Source organism: Styela clava, chromosome 4 (assembly GCF_964204865.1).
Source record: "Styela clava chromosome 4, kaStyClav1.hap1.2, whole genome shotgun sequence".
NCBI classification, from domain to species: domain Eukaryota; kingdom Metazoa; phylum Chordata; class Ascidiacea; order Stolidobranchia; family Styelidae; genus Styela; species Styela clava.
This window is the reverse complement of record NC_135253.1, coordinates 14,096,004-14,112,574: the sequence shown is the minus strand read 5'-3', so window position 1 is coordinate 14,112,574 and position 16,571 is coordinate 14,096,004. Positions and strand designations below refer to the sequence as shown.

The window sequence follows — 16,571 nt, the reverse complement described above, 5'->3', positions numbered from 1 at the left end:
GAAACTGCCCAATTTCGTTTTAGTTAGGGGTATTTAAAGCTAAAATTATCCCACAGATAGTCATAAATGACTCATGAAAGAAAATATAATTTTACGAGTCAAACTAATTATCGAAAATCCGTTTTTGTTGACGGTAATACTGCTGATAAATCTATTTTCGGTATTAACTAAACATTAATATTAGATTAAAAAGACTCTAGATTCGAGTCTAATAGCAATATATATCTCTTCTACACGAAGCAGCTATGAAAGAATTAAATTGTGAACCTGCTATCTTATTTTCTTACATAACACAGGAGAGAGATGGATTTGCACTTCGCAACCAAAGATATATGATAATAAATTTCATACTATGAGGTGAAATTTCTCAGAAGAGGAATGGTATGGTTTAAAAACTAATCTATCTTATCACTCTTTTATTTCATAATAGTATCTTATTCTCGGGAGTATCGTATACTTATCTTCTACGTCCCAATGCTATTAAGATATTTCCATCAACACTGATGCTATATTTCTCTACGTTTTGCACTGAAAAATTTGAAGGCGAATAAAATACGATTTAGTAACACACGATCTCCGGTGAAATGACACCACATTCCCTGTGGACCAGTATCGGTATCACCAGTGTTGAATAATAAATGTTGTATCTCATAGGAAATGGACGGGAAGCGCTGCCGAGAAAGAAAGAGTAAGTGTATATATTTTCAAATGTCAGAGATAATGGTGAATATTTCACGACTCTGTTGGAGAATTGGGGTGATATTGATATTCATACGTACTTCTTCCTCGATCTCTATGTAAAATTTGTTGTAATAGAAAAAGCCATGCTGTATCAAATAAGCATAACAATTAGTTACCGTCTACATCATTTTTATAAGATTTCGAAATCGACACGGTAAAATAGTGGGTAATGAACGAATGGCATTGCGGCCCTTTTAATTCGTTAGCTGTATACATGTCATTGAACGAATCAAATAGATGCGATCCTCTAATCATTTTATTATGGTTGGCACATGTTACATTCATTTATCTTATTTCAATTTCGTCAATTCTCTTTCAAAATGCTGACTACAATAAAAACATTGGCCTATTTTCACACCAATGTCGCCTAGTAATAGCTTTAAAACCTTTTCAAGTACATTGGCACTTGAACCAAAATTGAGAACTGTCCATATATACCAATAATGATAACATATTAATCCTTAAGAAAACGATATTGTGATACAAGAGCCAGGTTTGACCACTTATCTATGTGCCAAACTAGACTGTATATAAATATAATAATAGGTCGTGTCTGGTTCAAGAGGATGCGAACTATTTAAAGTACCACTCCGATTATTCAATCCGTGTTATTTCTGCTCAAAAATAAATTCGAGTCTTGCCAGATTTCTCTGGGGTTCAATATAAAGACTTAGACGATAACACTTCAAAGTTAGTCAACACATGTAAATATGCATAACGATTCAGCTTGCATTCACACAAGCAAGCATCCAACCTGTTACTCATGTCGCATACCACAGCTTTACCCGAACTCTATTCAGGTGTTCCGTGCCAAATTGTTGTTTCCCAAATTTTTCTAATTGACTTATTTGTGATAATAAATCGAACGAAGTAGAAATCAAGATTCACCACGAACATATTTATTTGGTTTAAGATGAGTCTGTTGTTTGATATTGGGAATCCACGGTGCGAACTCTAGAATCTCCGAATATCATTTTAGGTTTTATGAAATCATAACATAAATTTAATAGTCATGAAAATTTGTCAATAGCAGTATTTTGCCAACGTAATTTATATAACAAACACGCTCGCGGCGATGGATAGATATTTGAAAAGAATATCTAATAAACGCCAGTAACTGAAAATACATGAAGAAGCATTCAATGTATGTTTGTCCTTCCTTAAACCCCGCAAAAATAGAGTACTTGCACTCATCGAAGCATACACAGATATCGCATTAATTAAAATATAATAGCTATTTCGAGATCCTCCAGCCATTCTTAGATAATTCTCATTGATATTTCAGAATTTTGTCGCCTGAGTTTGAAAACTTTCATATGTAAATTAGCTCTTTGAGCCATGAATTTGTTGGGGCCTTATCGCTATTAATCGAGACAGAAATCGGAATATAAACTATTAATAAATAATCGGATGACCCGCATATCAATTGCATTGATATATTTATTCAAACCTAAACTGATTTAATTATTCAAACCGACGAGAACCAATGTACTTTTAAAACACTGTTTCTAATCTGAACATGTTTCGCCATCGGCACTGGCAAAGTTCCTACTCCCACTCCATGCAATCAACCCCCTTCTAAAATAATTAGGCTAGTAGGTACCTCCTACGGAAATATATTTGCCAGTATGGGTTTGCATCACTCGCAAAATTTTGTTATTTCTCATCAGTTTGTGCGTCATCACACACTGATTTCAAATTTCCCAATAATATAAAGACGTTTCAGTTATAATTTTCTTCTTATACTCCCCGATAAGTTGCCGTGTCTTAATATCCCACAGTATACTTGATCATTTTGTATCATTTATCCTTTCCATATAAACCAAAGTTACAAAGTAATATAAATCAATAATTCTGTGCCTTTCAAAACTCAATAAAATATTTACATAAATGTCTTCTATTAATTGATACACATCGCGAGACAAACTGAACACACACTCGACTTCCATATAAACTCACGATAAGATTTGTCATCGACAACTCAATGGCGCCACATCAAAGTATTTCTGATCTCCCGAACTAAACAAACAAGTAATTGTTCATTTTAGAATATTCACAAAACATTCCACTCGTCCAGTTTTTCCTAACCAAGGCTGAATCTATAATGAATTCTTTGTTCAAGGAAGTTTTATACGTGACTAATATATAATGAGAGATTCATTTTCCGTGCCATACAATTGTGACAACTTATAAAGTTTATTTTACCCAAACGTCTAAATTTTAATCCCCACAATCGAGAACTGTCACAGCCAAGGATTATGGTAAATGAAAACCATGTCTACCAGTTTATCATCATTGCTGTTTCATTCAAGCGGTAGTGATAAAAAATGTTAGTATCTGTGCGAATTAGTAATAAATATTGAATCTGACATTAGAAATGGAGCTAAATCAGGTTGTCTGCCTGGTATTGCCAAAGTTACGTAAAATTTTCTGTTTGTATTTTTGATAAAGATTTTAGCTAGTATGTATTTCTAATTTTGAAATTCTATATCCGTGTTTTCATCGATGAATCATGGGAATCCCGAATAGACAGCGTTACGGTTGGGTATTTGGCATAGGAAGGAATACAAATGGATTTATTTATATGAATACCGGATATCATCCGGTTCGTCGTTCTTATTTTCAAAATTTAATTAATTTCAACTCACATTTATAATTACACATTTTGGAATATTAACGTCATAGTTCTATAACAAATTCTCAGGTATACATTTGCATAATATGTCGACATAAATGACATGGCAAATTGCATGACAATATTAATTAACAGCTATCTAAACTCGCCTTACAGAATTTCAATGGCTTTTGCTGTGCTCAGTTGGCTGTAAACTTTATGAATAAGCAAACTACAGCAATGAGTTTATTATAATAAAAAGCTGCCTACCTCAGTAATGCTCCTATGATAATAATGGTAAAAAATTACCAACAGTATGTTTTTCAACTCTGTTTAGCATGAAACATGATTTTCTTCTCGTAAAATACATACCTCTTTTTCATATCAGTACCGATGACCAGATAATGTTAACTTTTAAATTAGGGAATTTACCTTCAGACTTTTTGTATGCTCTGCTAATATTCTACTTTTCGTATTATTTTTCGACTAATATGTCGTATTCATCGGAAGCATGGGATGGGAAGGTCCCGTAGAATTATTTGATCCATGAAAAGTAAACTTGTCATTTTTGACATCCATGCATCGTTTTCAATAGCGCTTTATATAGTCCATATTTTTCATCACGAAGAGTGGGAAATCCAAGAGTGATCTTTTTTTTATTGAAAGAGACTTTCGTAATAAGGACAGCGTTAAAAATACCTCTTTCGTTCGGAAACGATTAGCATAATTCAAACCAAAGCTAAAACCGACTGACGGGTAAATAGCTTTGCGTGAAAACAAATATATACGGGTCACTAAGGTCTCCGATGTTTTAACAAAAAAAATTCAATACTTTTCGGGACAATTAAAGAAAATAAAAGTAATCGAAAACAAAAGGCTTGCAAAATAAATTATATGAAAAGTTTTTGTTATAAGAAATTTCGACGTCGAATATCGCGGAAAAATATGAACGAGTTCAATTTACAATTTGATTATGACCCGTTTCCTCCATAGTTACATGCACATTTATTTAAACTAATGTCTAAATGGTGACGACTGCGGGCAATATATCAATCTTCCTTTAAAAGTGTACGACTTTGAGATATCTCTACGTCATCTCAAACTATACCATCTGTTCTGCGGTTTTGTGTAAGTTTTAGCCAGATTAAAATCAACGTCTTCATTTCAGCATTGTGTCGTCACAAAACAGGTTGATAGCAAAAATGAACCATTTGAGAAAATTGAGAAATTTTCATTAAAAAATGTTTCGGAATGGGAATCTTATCTCTGATATCAAACTCAGACATTGGATATATGGCTTAACCTTGTGGGCGATTTTATGTTTGATCAAAGGTGAGTTGACTAGTGAGTGAGCTTATGAATACTGCATTGAGGATGCGGTATTACTGGATAAAATAATAACGATATATAGGACGAATAAATAAAGCGAAGAAAATATGAAGTAAATAGTGGCAGTCGGTAAACATAAAAATTGCATCCGATTACTGACCAACTGTTTTATGATAAGCTATTTGGTTGGGTTATTTATTAGTGGACTGTGGCGTAGAGTAGACATTGTGATTAACTAAAGGTAGAATATCAGACGACCGACAATCTATACTTTCGAGCTGGAACATATATACACTCTCCAGCAAGAGGTGGTTGATAACTTGAAGGTTTTATAAATGAAATTTGTCTGACTGGCAACTGTGAATTTTAAATGTAGGAAGATTAAAAAATGCACTTATTCCACATAACTATTCTTCGCAGTATATCTATAGATTTATTTTTGAACGCGAGTTCATCCAAGGATCTTTTTGCTAGATTGTTCTTGGAAAATACTGCCCTTCCATTAAATTCAGAACTATTCGCCATAAAAATTTCCCCTTTTATATTATTTTTGGGCACTTGAGTCCGTGTTGCTTTCATCCCAAATTTTGCAGTTTATTTTTCTAAATTTGGGTTAGATTGATCAGGCAAGATGCATGTCAATTAACGGTATAAAAGAACCGCACATATATTTGTGTAATGCTCCTCTATTATTTTACAAATTGAGCACGATTGACTCGAGACAAGAGGATTTAGGATGCGGGAAATTATCTATCTATCTATGATGGAAATTTCTTGTAATTTTTCAGGCGATGAAAATGTTGAAAATAAAATTAAAGGAGCTAGAATATGGCATTCACCTGACATTGTATTTTATCCGGGAAATTACACTTTTAAATTCTGGGTGCTGACTGGCGCTCCTTGTACTGCTCATTGTCAAATATTGAGTCGCGCCATTGGAAAAATAAGCATAAAGCAACGAACAAGCTTGGAAACTTTTGAAGTCACTATAAAAAACTCAACGAAGCATTATGAAAGTTTAGTAACGTTTCAGAAAGCGGGAAAACATGAAATACGCTGTGAATTCAAAAACCAAGGTAAGCCAGTTAAGGCTTAACAAAATTAGGAATATATGTTTACATTTTTTTTAAAGCTAACATTGTCAATATTGTATCGTTTACTACCTAACGTTATATTTCACTGGCATCGTTTCTTTTCAGAACACAGTGCTTTAATGACCAGCGATGTCGCCATCAACGAACCAGATAACCCGGTCACATTCACAAGCAATAGTCCCGTGGCTAACGGAGATGTCGTCGAAGTTAAAATTAATCTTGGAAAATGGAACAATGCATCCTCAGTTACAGTATTTTACAATAAATATCTAAATGATACCGAATATGAACCAGGCTCAAGATTCATGTTTATATTCACTGAAGTAGAAGATGGCATTTTGATACAGAGGCGAATTGATGAAATAGGCACCTTTTATATGCTGTTCGAACTAGACATTTATTTAGAAGGTGGTGACATGAAATTTGCCGCTGTCGTAGTTCCTATGACAATATACACTGAGAAGTTTAATAAGTCAGTCACTGTGAATTTCCATTGCGCAACCTCGTTTTACCTTTTCAATGACTCATTTACAATCACACAAAACGAACAAAAGACTCCAGATGTAGCTGTTCCACTTGGAAATATACTACACATTGAGGGAATATCCACGAATAAATCGAGTGAGTGGACCTGGAGCTTGGGCGAAGTGTTAATTAGCTACAAAAGCGATTTTAATTTGACACTGAATTCAACAAATCCTACACCCCTAAATGGAATTGTGAAAAATGGAATATCAGCATTTCACTTCAGCTTATTACTCAATCCCATGGGTGTCACGGAAGGAATTCTAATTCTGAATAACGTAACCGCGACCAAGAATTCCAACATTTCATTAGAGTTGGTCGTCGCGAGTAACGTTCCGAAGGAAATTTTCAGTCGAGCAAATGATTTCATTGTGTCGGTCAATGCCTCAACGCTGAGCACAAATAAAACAATATTTTCTGAATTACCATACAAGAATAAAAAGATTTGTTTTGACAACTCCTGGTCTATTGAGGAATACGTGAAACGGTGGCCCGATATTAATTTGCATAACTTCAATAGGAAATCCAAATCTTATTGCTTGTTGCACTTCAAGCTCACTTTAGCTGAATTCGGGACTCATTATGTTACAGTGGACGTAAAAAATAAGGTAAGTGACGCTTTTCACCGGAGTCTCTAAAACTTAAGAGTTACGACTCCTCTATGTCGAGCTTGTCAATATAGTAAGAAAGAATTCAGGTCGAATTACTATTTTAATATTTATTCAGGGGCAGGAGAAGGCGGCAATTGTAGAGTAGGCCCCTCCACTCCAGTTTCGAGTGCAGGTCGGGTATATTAGGCATAGCTAACCACTCGTTCTTTATGCATGGTATAAATAGCGAGGAAAGGCTAGATTACACACCCTATCAGTAGCGAGAGTTTATTAGTCTTCTAGTACGTAAGTTATTGATTGCGTTGTTGTAAATTTCTAACAAATTTCAAATTTCCACGCCCGTATTTCAGTTAGGAATAGTGTTGGTATTTTTGCGAAGATATAAAAAAAAAAACGTCAAAACCCGCACAGACAAACATCATTTTAGTTTATAGACATTTACACAATTGTAATTCTGTTATAGTGCGCCCTTCAAATTGCAAAAAAAAATCAACAAGTAGGTTTTGTATTTTCGAAAATGAGTGTAACTGATAACACCTATGTATTGGATAGGTGTATGTATATGTAAGTCATTGAAATTCATTTCAGATTGGTGAATATTATCTAATATAGGAACACAAAGAAAACATCTTGAACGAAAGAATGGAGCAGCACCTTGGCTCCGACACCAATATTCTGTTCCAAAGTATATTTGATGTGCAGAATATCGAGATAGCAAAAATGTTTCTGCTTTTCAGCTAACGCATATACGCGAAAAATCAAAGATATGCGTATCACAATTTGCTGCTTGTCCAAGACTACAAGCCAAGATAAAAACACAATCAACAGATGGAGTCATAAAGCTGGAGGAAGGTCGTAACATTGTGCTTTCGGGAGAATTCATTCAGCGTCCTTGTCCTGAAATGCCAAATAAAAATACTAGCATAAGTTTTTCCTGGACTGTGTCTCGTATCAAGAAAGAATATTCCAACGTTTCAGGTAAACAAAAAGCCTGCATTATAAAAAGCTTTATATAATATTGAAACGGTTAATCCTTATTAATTTCATTTTCCGCGTAAGCTCTTGAATAAAATATTTTTACAGTGTATGTCATCAACAATTTTGATATATCCATGACATTATACGTTGAAAATTGTATATATATATATTATATATCTATATATGTGGCAGCACCAAAATCATTTGTTCATTTATAAGAAAATAATGTGCGTCAGTATAGTTGAGAGATGGGTGAGCAAAATCATCGTGTCATACAAAATAACTTACAGCAGTGATATAAATGAAAAATTACAAACGTTGAAATTTAACGTATTCCTTTTAGGTGCATTCAGCGACAACCATTCTGATCCAAATTGGAAATCAAAGAGAGGAGGAAATTCTGAATTCTTTTTATCGTCAAAAATTTTGACGCCGGGGTTTTATTATTGTGTGTTTCGTGTTGCCGATAATTCTTTCTGTGAAGACAATCCTTTGTACTCCTCCGACACTCTCGTGATTCAAATACTTTCTCCTCCGTTGAAAGCCAAAATTAAAGGCGCAAAAGAATTTATTGTGTACGTGACTAGTGATTCAACTATTCATCTCGAAAGCGAACAAAAATATACACCGGACCGCGACGTCAGATACTTGTGGTTTTGCAGAAAGAAAAATGAGGAAGCTGCTTTTCGAAAGTATATTAACAAAATAAATTTTGATGAAGAACTTCCAGGTAAAATGTAGTTTTTCTATTTAGATTTTTTGTAAATTATTAGCCATATTTACTACAGGATGAAATACTTTTAATTTGGTTGCCTAGTTGCATTTCATTGGAGGGCACTAACTAAAATATTATCCAATATAATTTAGTGCGTACTAATGTTTCTATATCATTTATGCAGCTGATGATGGCGGTTGTTTTAGCAATGGATTTGCAGTATCTGATTTTAGTGGAACACACGAGAAAAATTTAACAAAATCCCACAAAAATGTTTTGTCTATCCGGGTCTCGAAGTTTGATATTTTGACTGGAGTACATTTATTTCGACTTGTGATTATTGATAAATTTGGAAATATAGCATTCGATGATAGAACAATTTTACTAAAAGTTGCACCGCCAGAAATTCAAACAGTTTTAGGTAAGTATGTTGCTGCACTTATATATACATAAAAAACCTAATTTCATTATGACATCATTTTTAGATATGCTTTCTGAAAACAAGACTGAAGGTCAACCGTATGTTGCAATACATTGTGTTGAAAATTGTGGTAAGAACATAATCTCCACAAAACAATTTCACCTGAAAGCAACATGTGAAAATTGTGTTGATGACATCTCTCTTCCATTTAATGTCGAGTTTGAGTGGTTTGTCAAGGGACCCGATTCTAAAAGCAGTGATTTTAGTAAAATATTTTCCTGGTCTCGTGATTCCCACACAGAGAAACGAGGTGTTGACCTTAAACTAAAATCGTCAGCGTTCTCTCAAACCGGAACATACAGTATATCAGTCAATATGAACGCAAGATACAAGGACTCGAAAGAACAGTATGTTTCGGGCTCCGCAACCTATTATGCACAAGTATCAGATTCGCCTCCACCAAAGATATGTTTTATTAGTCCGTCCACGGGAACAGCGCTTTTTACAAAGTTTGATATTGGGTGTCAAGGACACACTTCATCTTATCACATCACTTACGAAATGTCATACGTGGATTGCCATCAATGCAACACTAATGGTATCGTATTTTATCATGGTAATACGCCACATGCAAAAGGTAAGCTTTACCAGTTTATATGTACAAATTTTTCGGTAAGAAAATTATGCACAAACTGCATCTTCTATTGCAGGAGTTGCACTTCCGCATGGTGAAAAGGGTTATGGATATAAATTAATAATAACTATAAGATCATATAATGAGAAGACAGGTGGTGTTTCCGAATCATTTGTTATGGCAAAAATAACTCCACCGGCGCCCGAAGAACAAAAAAATCTTTTGGAACAGCACATTATAAAAGGTGAGTTTGTAATATTCAAATTTGTAATTTAATATTGTTTCTTGAAAGTTTTTGAATGATTTAATTCCCAGTGCGTGCTGATTTACGTTTTTAAGTTTTTTTGTCAGAAGTAGTAATAATGTAAAAGTTAAATTATAGCAATATTGTATAATTTGTAGACCATTCACTGTTGGACGAAGCTTTCCGAGAAAAGAATATAGTAGAGTTTGCTAGGATTGCTTCTTCCTCTCTATCCATTTTGGAGTCAATGCAAGGTAATAGAATTACATGTTCTTCATCAATTGTTTTTCCATTCATATGAAATATTCTGAAATGGACTGTTTTTCCAGATGAATCCTTCAGTGATACCGTTTTGAAAAGTGTGACCAAAAAACTGGAAAACATAAAACCGGATTCGTTGCAAAATGCACGATCGTTGTCACAAGTCCTGCAGAAGGCGACAAATATCGCTTCTTCGTATAAGCATACGTCGTCGAATACAATTGAAGACATCTTGATTTCTACAGAAAAATCAACTTCAATTATTGCTAAGTTCCTAAAACATTATTCTAGTATTGAAACCGAGTCCAGTGTAAGCTTCGAAGGCGTTTCAAAAGACGTACTCAGTGCAATGTCCAGTCAACTTGAAATTGTTTCTAAACTAGAAACATATAAACAAAATTCTAGTTCAGCTAACGATATGAAAAAAGCAATCAGAAAAGGCATGTTGAAAAGTTTGAATATGGTAGTTTTGACCGCATCAGAACACAAAAGCATGGATGAGAAAGCAACTGATTTATCGGTTAAAAATATTGATATATCTGTAACGAAATCCAAATTGAATTTGCTTTCACCGGGGCCATTTTATCCCCAAACAGGATTGAAGATTGATGTTGACCCATCTGAAGCAGAATCAAACGGTGGAAAATTTGATATTTCAACTGGGATATCTACATTCTCATCCCATCCACTGGGTAGTTTCAAACCAAACGTAATTACAGAGCCTAATGAACGAGTTGAACAGTCTTTCATTGTTGGAATCAGCCTAAAAATAGAAAATTTGGGAAATGAAATAAACAGTAGAGCTCGCACAGAGAGTTCTGGTGAAAACTTCAACCTTATTCGGAATAAAACAGTTCATGTCTTAGTTCCTTTCCCACCGAAAAACATCATTTCTTCATTGTCGATCAATCTTCCGAAGCCCTGCTTGGCAAGCCACAACCAAACTTTTGTTTCGTCAATAACTCAATCTTGCGGTTACGCAGTTGCATCATTGGATCTTGATTTATCAGCTTTATCAAATCGACGAAAACGGAGTAAGTATGATATAAGTCAGGATATAGGCACGTAATATTTTTATGACAGAGGCATATTCATGTCCCAATCTTATTTTCATAGGTTTGGTGGAATCCAAGTACAAGAATAGCTTCATTGTTGTTCGTCCTAGTCGCCCGTGCCGCATCCCTAATGTGCCGTGTGTTAAACTAAGTTTTATGCTGCCTATAAATAAAAAAGAAAGTGCAAAAAAAATTGTTGAATTCGATACTGGCGAATGTGAAAATCTCGATCTTCTAGCAAAAAATTCTAAATGTTTTCAAGCTTATGAAGTTTTGTATAATACAACATTGCCAATTACCAAAGAAACATCTTCAACGTCAGAGTTTGACCCAGACCCTTGGAGTATTCCAACACCTGGCAGTTTGTTGGAGCAATCCTCTTCAGATGGCCGTGAACAAATCATCGTTGTTATGGAACATTTGCAGTCGGATTCGACATCTGACGACACAATATCCTATCAAAGTGTACGTACAATTTACACCAGTTTAGAAAATCGTTATTCAAACAGCGACGGATACTTTGATCGTAAATGCTTAAATTTGAAGAATAGCTTTTAAATGTCATCTTTTAACATTGTCACATCTTCTAGGTATCTCTGACTTTTGCTAGCGCATCATGTATGGTTTGGAATAACAATGAAGACTCATGGAATGACGAATATTGTGGAGTAGGTAAACTGTCCAAGGAGAACATGATTCATTGCCAATGTGGCCCACAACCTGGGAAACCATACGATCTAGCATCGATGACTTCAGACGACGAGGATGTGAGCTACTTTGTGCTAAATAATATTTTATGTGCTTCATTTTACTTTTTTTTTAAAGCATTACCTTTTTAGGTTCCTCTGTTCTTCACATCAGCTTTGATAATCACTCCCAACAAAATTGAATTCAATGATGTGGTCTCGCTATTTCTCCGATTACGTTCACATTATTATGTTATGGTTGTAATACTTCTCTGCTGGGCCATTTTTATTGTTCCTTTGCCATGGGCGCGCAGGTGAATATCTTTACTTTTGCTAAGATAGTACATACATAATCAGTTTACGAATTTAATGCTACGTACAAAATTCAATATAATAGCATATTTCATCAAAATATAGTTAATTAGAAAAGATATTTGAACATTCTATTTGATGCCCTATCTTTTCTAACCTAGATTAAAACATAACTTTTAAACAGAAAACGCAGCAGGGATCGCAAACCAGGCATTGTACCAACCAACAAACGCAATCGTTGGATCATAAACCATCATTGTATATATATATTTTTCCAATCTGTTAGTACTGATCGCTGCTCTCCCCACTTTTCATAAACTAGTCTTAACTCAAACTAGACTTGAAGGTTTTTGGAAATTCATTTTTCTAAAAGGGATGACTTGAAAAGCTACACATTATCAGATATTATTATTCCTGAGGACAATAATACAAAACACAGTTATCTATACGAAGTTGTTGTCTCAACTGCAATGTTGAGAGGAGCCGGCACAACCGCCAAAGTATCTATTGTCTTGCAAGGCAGTAAAGGAGTATCCACCAAGCCACATATAATCAGCACACCTGACTGTTCTACACTACAGCGTGCGGGAAAAGATTCTTTCCTTATTGCAACTCCGTCAAGTTTGGGACAAGTAGAAAAACTTCGAGTTTGGCATGATAATGGAGGTTTGTAATTTCATATCTCAAATATAGCGTTTTTGATTCATTTTTCAATTTCAAAGTATCATGTGTATGTCATTGCAGGAGAAAATCCATCCTGGCATTTGAATCGGATAGCTGTATTTGATTTGCACAATTCTGAATGTCCGCCATCTTATTTCTTGATTAATAAATGGTTGTCTATGGATATTTATCCATTTCGATGTGAAATTGAAGCACACAAAGACAGCACAAAAAGGCTTGCATCTTTTTGTCATCTATGGAAAATGTTTTTGAGTCAAATTGTGAGCGAAGAAGATGTCTGGTTGTCTTTCTTTTTTAAGTGGGTAATGATCTTTTTGAATTAGAAAATCAATTACAGGCGTCTTCACGTTTCGGGTATTTATTATTCACAGGCCGAGATGTAGCTCGTTTACTAGAGTACAAAGATTGGGATGTCTTGCAGTTGCATTTTTCGGAACAATGCTTATCATGAATATGTTTTTTGAAGTCGGTGGATCAAGTTATTATGTTATGACAATAGGATTTGTAGAATTTGACTTATCTCCAATAATTATCGCTTTTGAAGGAGCGATCGTTACAACACCTATTCATGTTATATTGGCAGAATTTATATGGTGAGTAGAATCCCCGGTTTTATTTTGCTATTTCCCTTTAGTAATTGCATGGCTTAAAATATTTATAACATTTCAGTCGTCTTGAACCTTATCGCAGAATTGGGGATAAAAGTTTGGCCAACTATTTGAAAACGCTACAAAAAGATAAAAGTAAATGGACTAATATTAAACGTCAAGAATCATACCGAAGTGCGCGATCTGACTTGAATATTGGAATTGTCAAAGATGCAAATGATTTGATGCCATCTTGTGGAAAGAAACACAATAATGCAGTGACTGAAGAGTCGTCGGGTACATATATTCCACCTCGTTCATTCGTGAAATCTTGCATAGTATCCGATGGTATTAAAAACAGTGACTTATTTGAATCAGATTCGGAGAGTTTTCTCAGTTGCGAAAGCGATCAAAACGTTTTCGAAACTCTTGAAACCTGCCGTGAAATAAAGAAGATTGCTTATAATATAAAAAGGGAATGTGAAAAATACGAGGTCAATTATAGAAATAGTTCATCAACAAAGAGAAAATTGAAAGTTAGAATAAGGGATTTCCCAATTGACCAAGAAACTCCGATAGTGGCTGAGCAAGTCAAAGAACTGGAAACAAGACAAGAAAAACTTCAACAAAGAGTCTGGTATAAACGTTTCAAATCAAAACGCATAATGCGGGGATTGAGAAGAAAACATGCAAAAGATAACCGCAACAAACCTTCTCAATTTGATTCATCATTTCATTCATTATTCAATACAGACGGTGGTGATGCTGATTCAACGCGTTCTCAGGCATACCTTGAACCCAATATGTTTCTTCATGACATCGTTTATATGCCAAATTCCAAATCTTTTCTGCCAGGCTGGGTATCAGGGGTAGTATGGATTCTCATTGTGACATACATAACTGTATGCTCTGTCCTTTCTTTGGTGTATGGCCTTTCTTATCGGAAGGTAAAGTTTGTTGAATGGTTCACTACATTCTGTTTGTCTCTTTTCCAAACGCTGTTTATTATCACTCCAATCCGATTGATCGTTACTGCGGCGATATATGCCGTACTTAATGGTAAACAAATAGATCCAAACAACTGGGCTGCTTACACTGGTACAGCAGCAAGAGCAAATGCTGTGATCAGATGGAGACAATGCCAGACGTCGTCACCAACATTATTGGAATTGAATGTATCAAGATGTTTCAACAAGAGTAAGTCATGGATAGGACCCGATGTATTTCCGTCTGTGCGGCGTATAAAGACAGGGAAAAGAAGCCTGGCGGTAAGACAAGTCAAGCGATATTGGTATGATACATTTTTATGGATAGCATTGACAGGGTTCGTAACATTTTTAATTGTGACGCAACGTGATTATAGAATAACCAGAATAAGTAATCAAGTGCAAAATTATTTCCATGATTCATTGAATGAAGTAAAAAGAAAAGGTGAATTGTTCGATTTTCTGGATAATTCCGTCATACCGGTTCTATACAAAACCCACGAATTGTCATACCTTGACCAGATGAAGGTTTTGGGACCGATACGTCTAAGACAACTACGCTTCCCGAGTGACAATGAATGCAATTGCTTCAATACCAAGCTGACAAGAGCAGGCTGTGCTTGCTTGTACCCCGAAAGCGACTCATCAACAGTTAATTATTATGACAAATCTCACTACATCGATTCATGGAATAATAAAGATAAATATCTTGGAAACAACATCACTTTTGTCAGTCCTTGGAGGTATCAAGTAGTTGATGTCAATTCTGATACATACTTCCAACCGGGGAGCATTCTACACCGTAGTTTTTATCCGGCTGATGGTTATGTTGTGGATATTGGATACAAGATGAAACAGGCACTGTCTGTTTCAAAATCCTTGAAATATGCTAAATGGATTGACAGAAAATCTGCGGCTGTTTTTCTAGAGTTTGCATTACTTGAACCAGTATCCGGTCATATTACCGCTGCGACATTCGTGTTTGAGTTTTTGGCGTCTGGAGGTGTCAATAAATTTTACCAAGCTCACAGCTACAGGCCAGTTTATATGTACAATGCTGTAGATATTATTATTGTTTGCCTTCAAGTTCTACATATCTTTGTTACGTTTGCACATCTATATTCCCTTTTCAACGATTGTTCAGATGTGCGTTGGAAAGCTCTGTCAATAATGAATATGTTCCTCGATATTTGGAATGTGCTAACCATGTTGGTTGTCGTCGTTACTATTGCAGCTTACGGATATTATATCATACACATTGTTAGCGCAGCACAACTTACTCGCGCTTTCAAGAACGATCCAAGTCAGTTTTTGTCGTTTTCGAAGCCAGCCTATTTTAAAATTATTTATTGGAATCTTATAAGTTTTGATGCATTTTTATGTTACATTCATCTGTTGAAGATATTAAGGGGGAGTCGATCTGTTTCAATCATGACCTATACTCTATCTGTGGCAACTGAGAGCATAATCGGAGTTGCGACATTGATTGCAATCATCACCATTGCGTCGTCTTTAATTGGGAAAGTGTCTTTTGGACCACAGCGATGGAACTTCCACTCGTTCCTAACAGCATCAACTACTCTTACAAGTGTGGCTGCAGGCATGGATGTGTCACATCCGGAGTTCGGCGTAACCAAAGAAATGTGGTGGAGCATTTACTTTTGTCTTTTTGCCTTTTTCACATTGACGCTTTACACTAATCTTTACGCCACTGTTTTATCGGATGCTTTGTTTTTCGCTAAAAATGAAGCGACGAAGGAGGAGGCTCATCAAGTTGAGACTCTCGCGCTGCACTGGCTATTTGAAAAAACAGCAGGATATTTGGGTCTAAAATCTCGTGCGTTTTCAGATAAACGGATAAAACTCAGACCTCCCCTGGGTTCTATTATTCGTCATGACATTACAGAAGCTATGAGAAAATCTCTTACGCTAGATCCAGTTGCTATCACCGGATCAGAAAGACACATCACTAATAAGATCAACAATGACGCAATGAATAAGCGAAAACTTATGAGACGCAATTCGAATTTGAGGGAAAAAAATGATGTGGTTTCTTGATATCTATTGAAATAAAGAATTATGGTAAATTCGCAA

The 16,571-nt window shown here is 35.3% G+C and overlaps 1 protein-coding gene across 1 annotated transcript; it reads left to right on the top strand.

Moving 5' to 3' along the window:
• Positions 1-4,535: 4,535 nt before the first annotated feature.
• LOC120325949 (polycystin family receptor for egg jelly-like) lies at positions 4,536-16,571 on the top strand. The gene is made up of 18 exons (XM_078111636.1): positions 4,536-4,687; positions 5,473-5,760; positions 5,884-6,911; positions 7,503-7,506; positions 7,617-7,892; positions 8,236-8,622; positions 8,792-9,028; positions 9,093-9,665; positions 9,739-9,906; positions 10,065-10,160; positions 10,236-11,201; positions 11,284-11,687; positions 11,813-11,989; positions 12,062-12,222; positions 12,594-12,886; positions 12,965-13,202; positions 13,276-13,497; positions 13,574-16,571. The coding sequence occupies exons 1-18, from the start codon at positions 4,597-4,599 to the stop codon at positions 16,533-16,535; spliced, it is 8,571 nt and encodes a 2,856-aa protein (XP_077967762.1). The 5' UTR covers positions 4,536-4,596; the 3' UTR covers positions 16,536-16,571.

Bases quoted from the DNA above. Each gene is read 5' to 3' on its own strand.
- LOC120325949 (XM_078111636.1), top strand. From the start codon at position 4,597: ATGTTTCGGAATGGGAATCTTATCTCTGATATCAAACTCAGACATTGG. The intron at 4,688-5,472 runs GTGAGTTGACTA...GTAATTTTTCAG, and splicing joins GATTTTATGTTTGATCAAAG to GCGATGAAAATGTTGAAAAT. The intron at 11,202-11,283 runs GTAAGTATGATA...TTATTTTCATAG, and splicing joins ATCAAATCGACGAAAACGGA to GTTTGGTGGAATCCAAGTAC.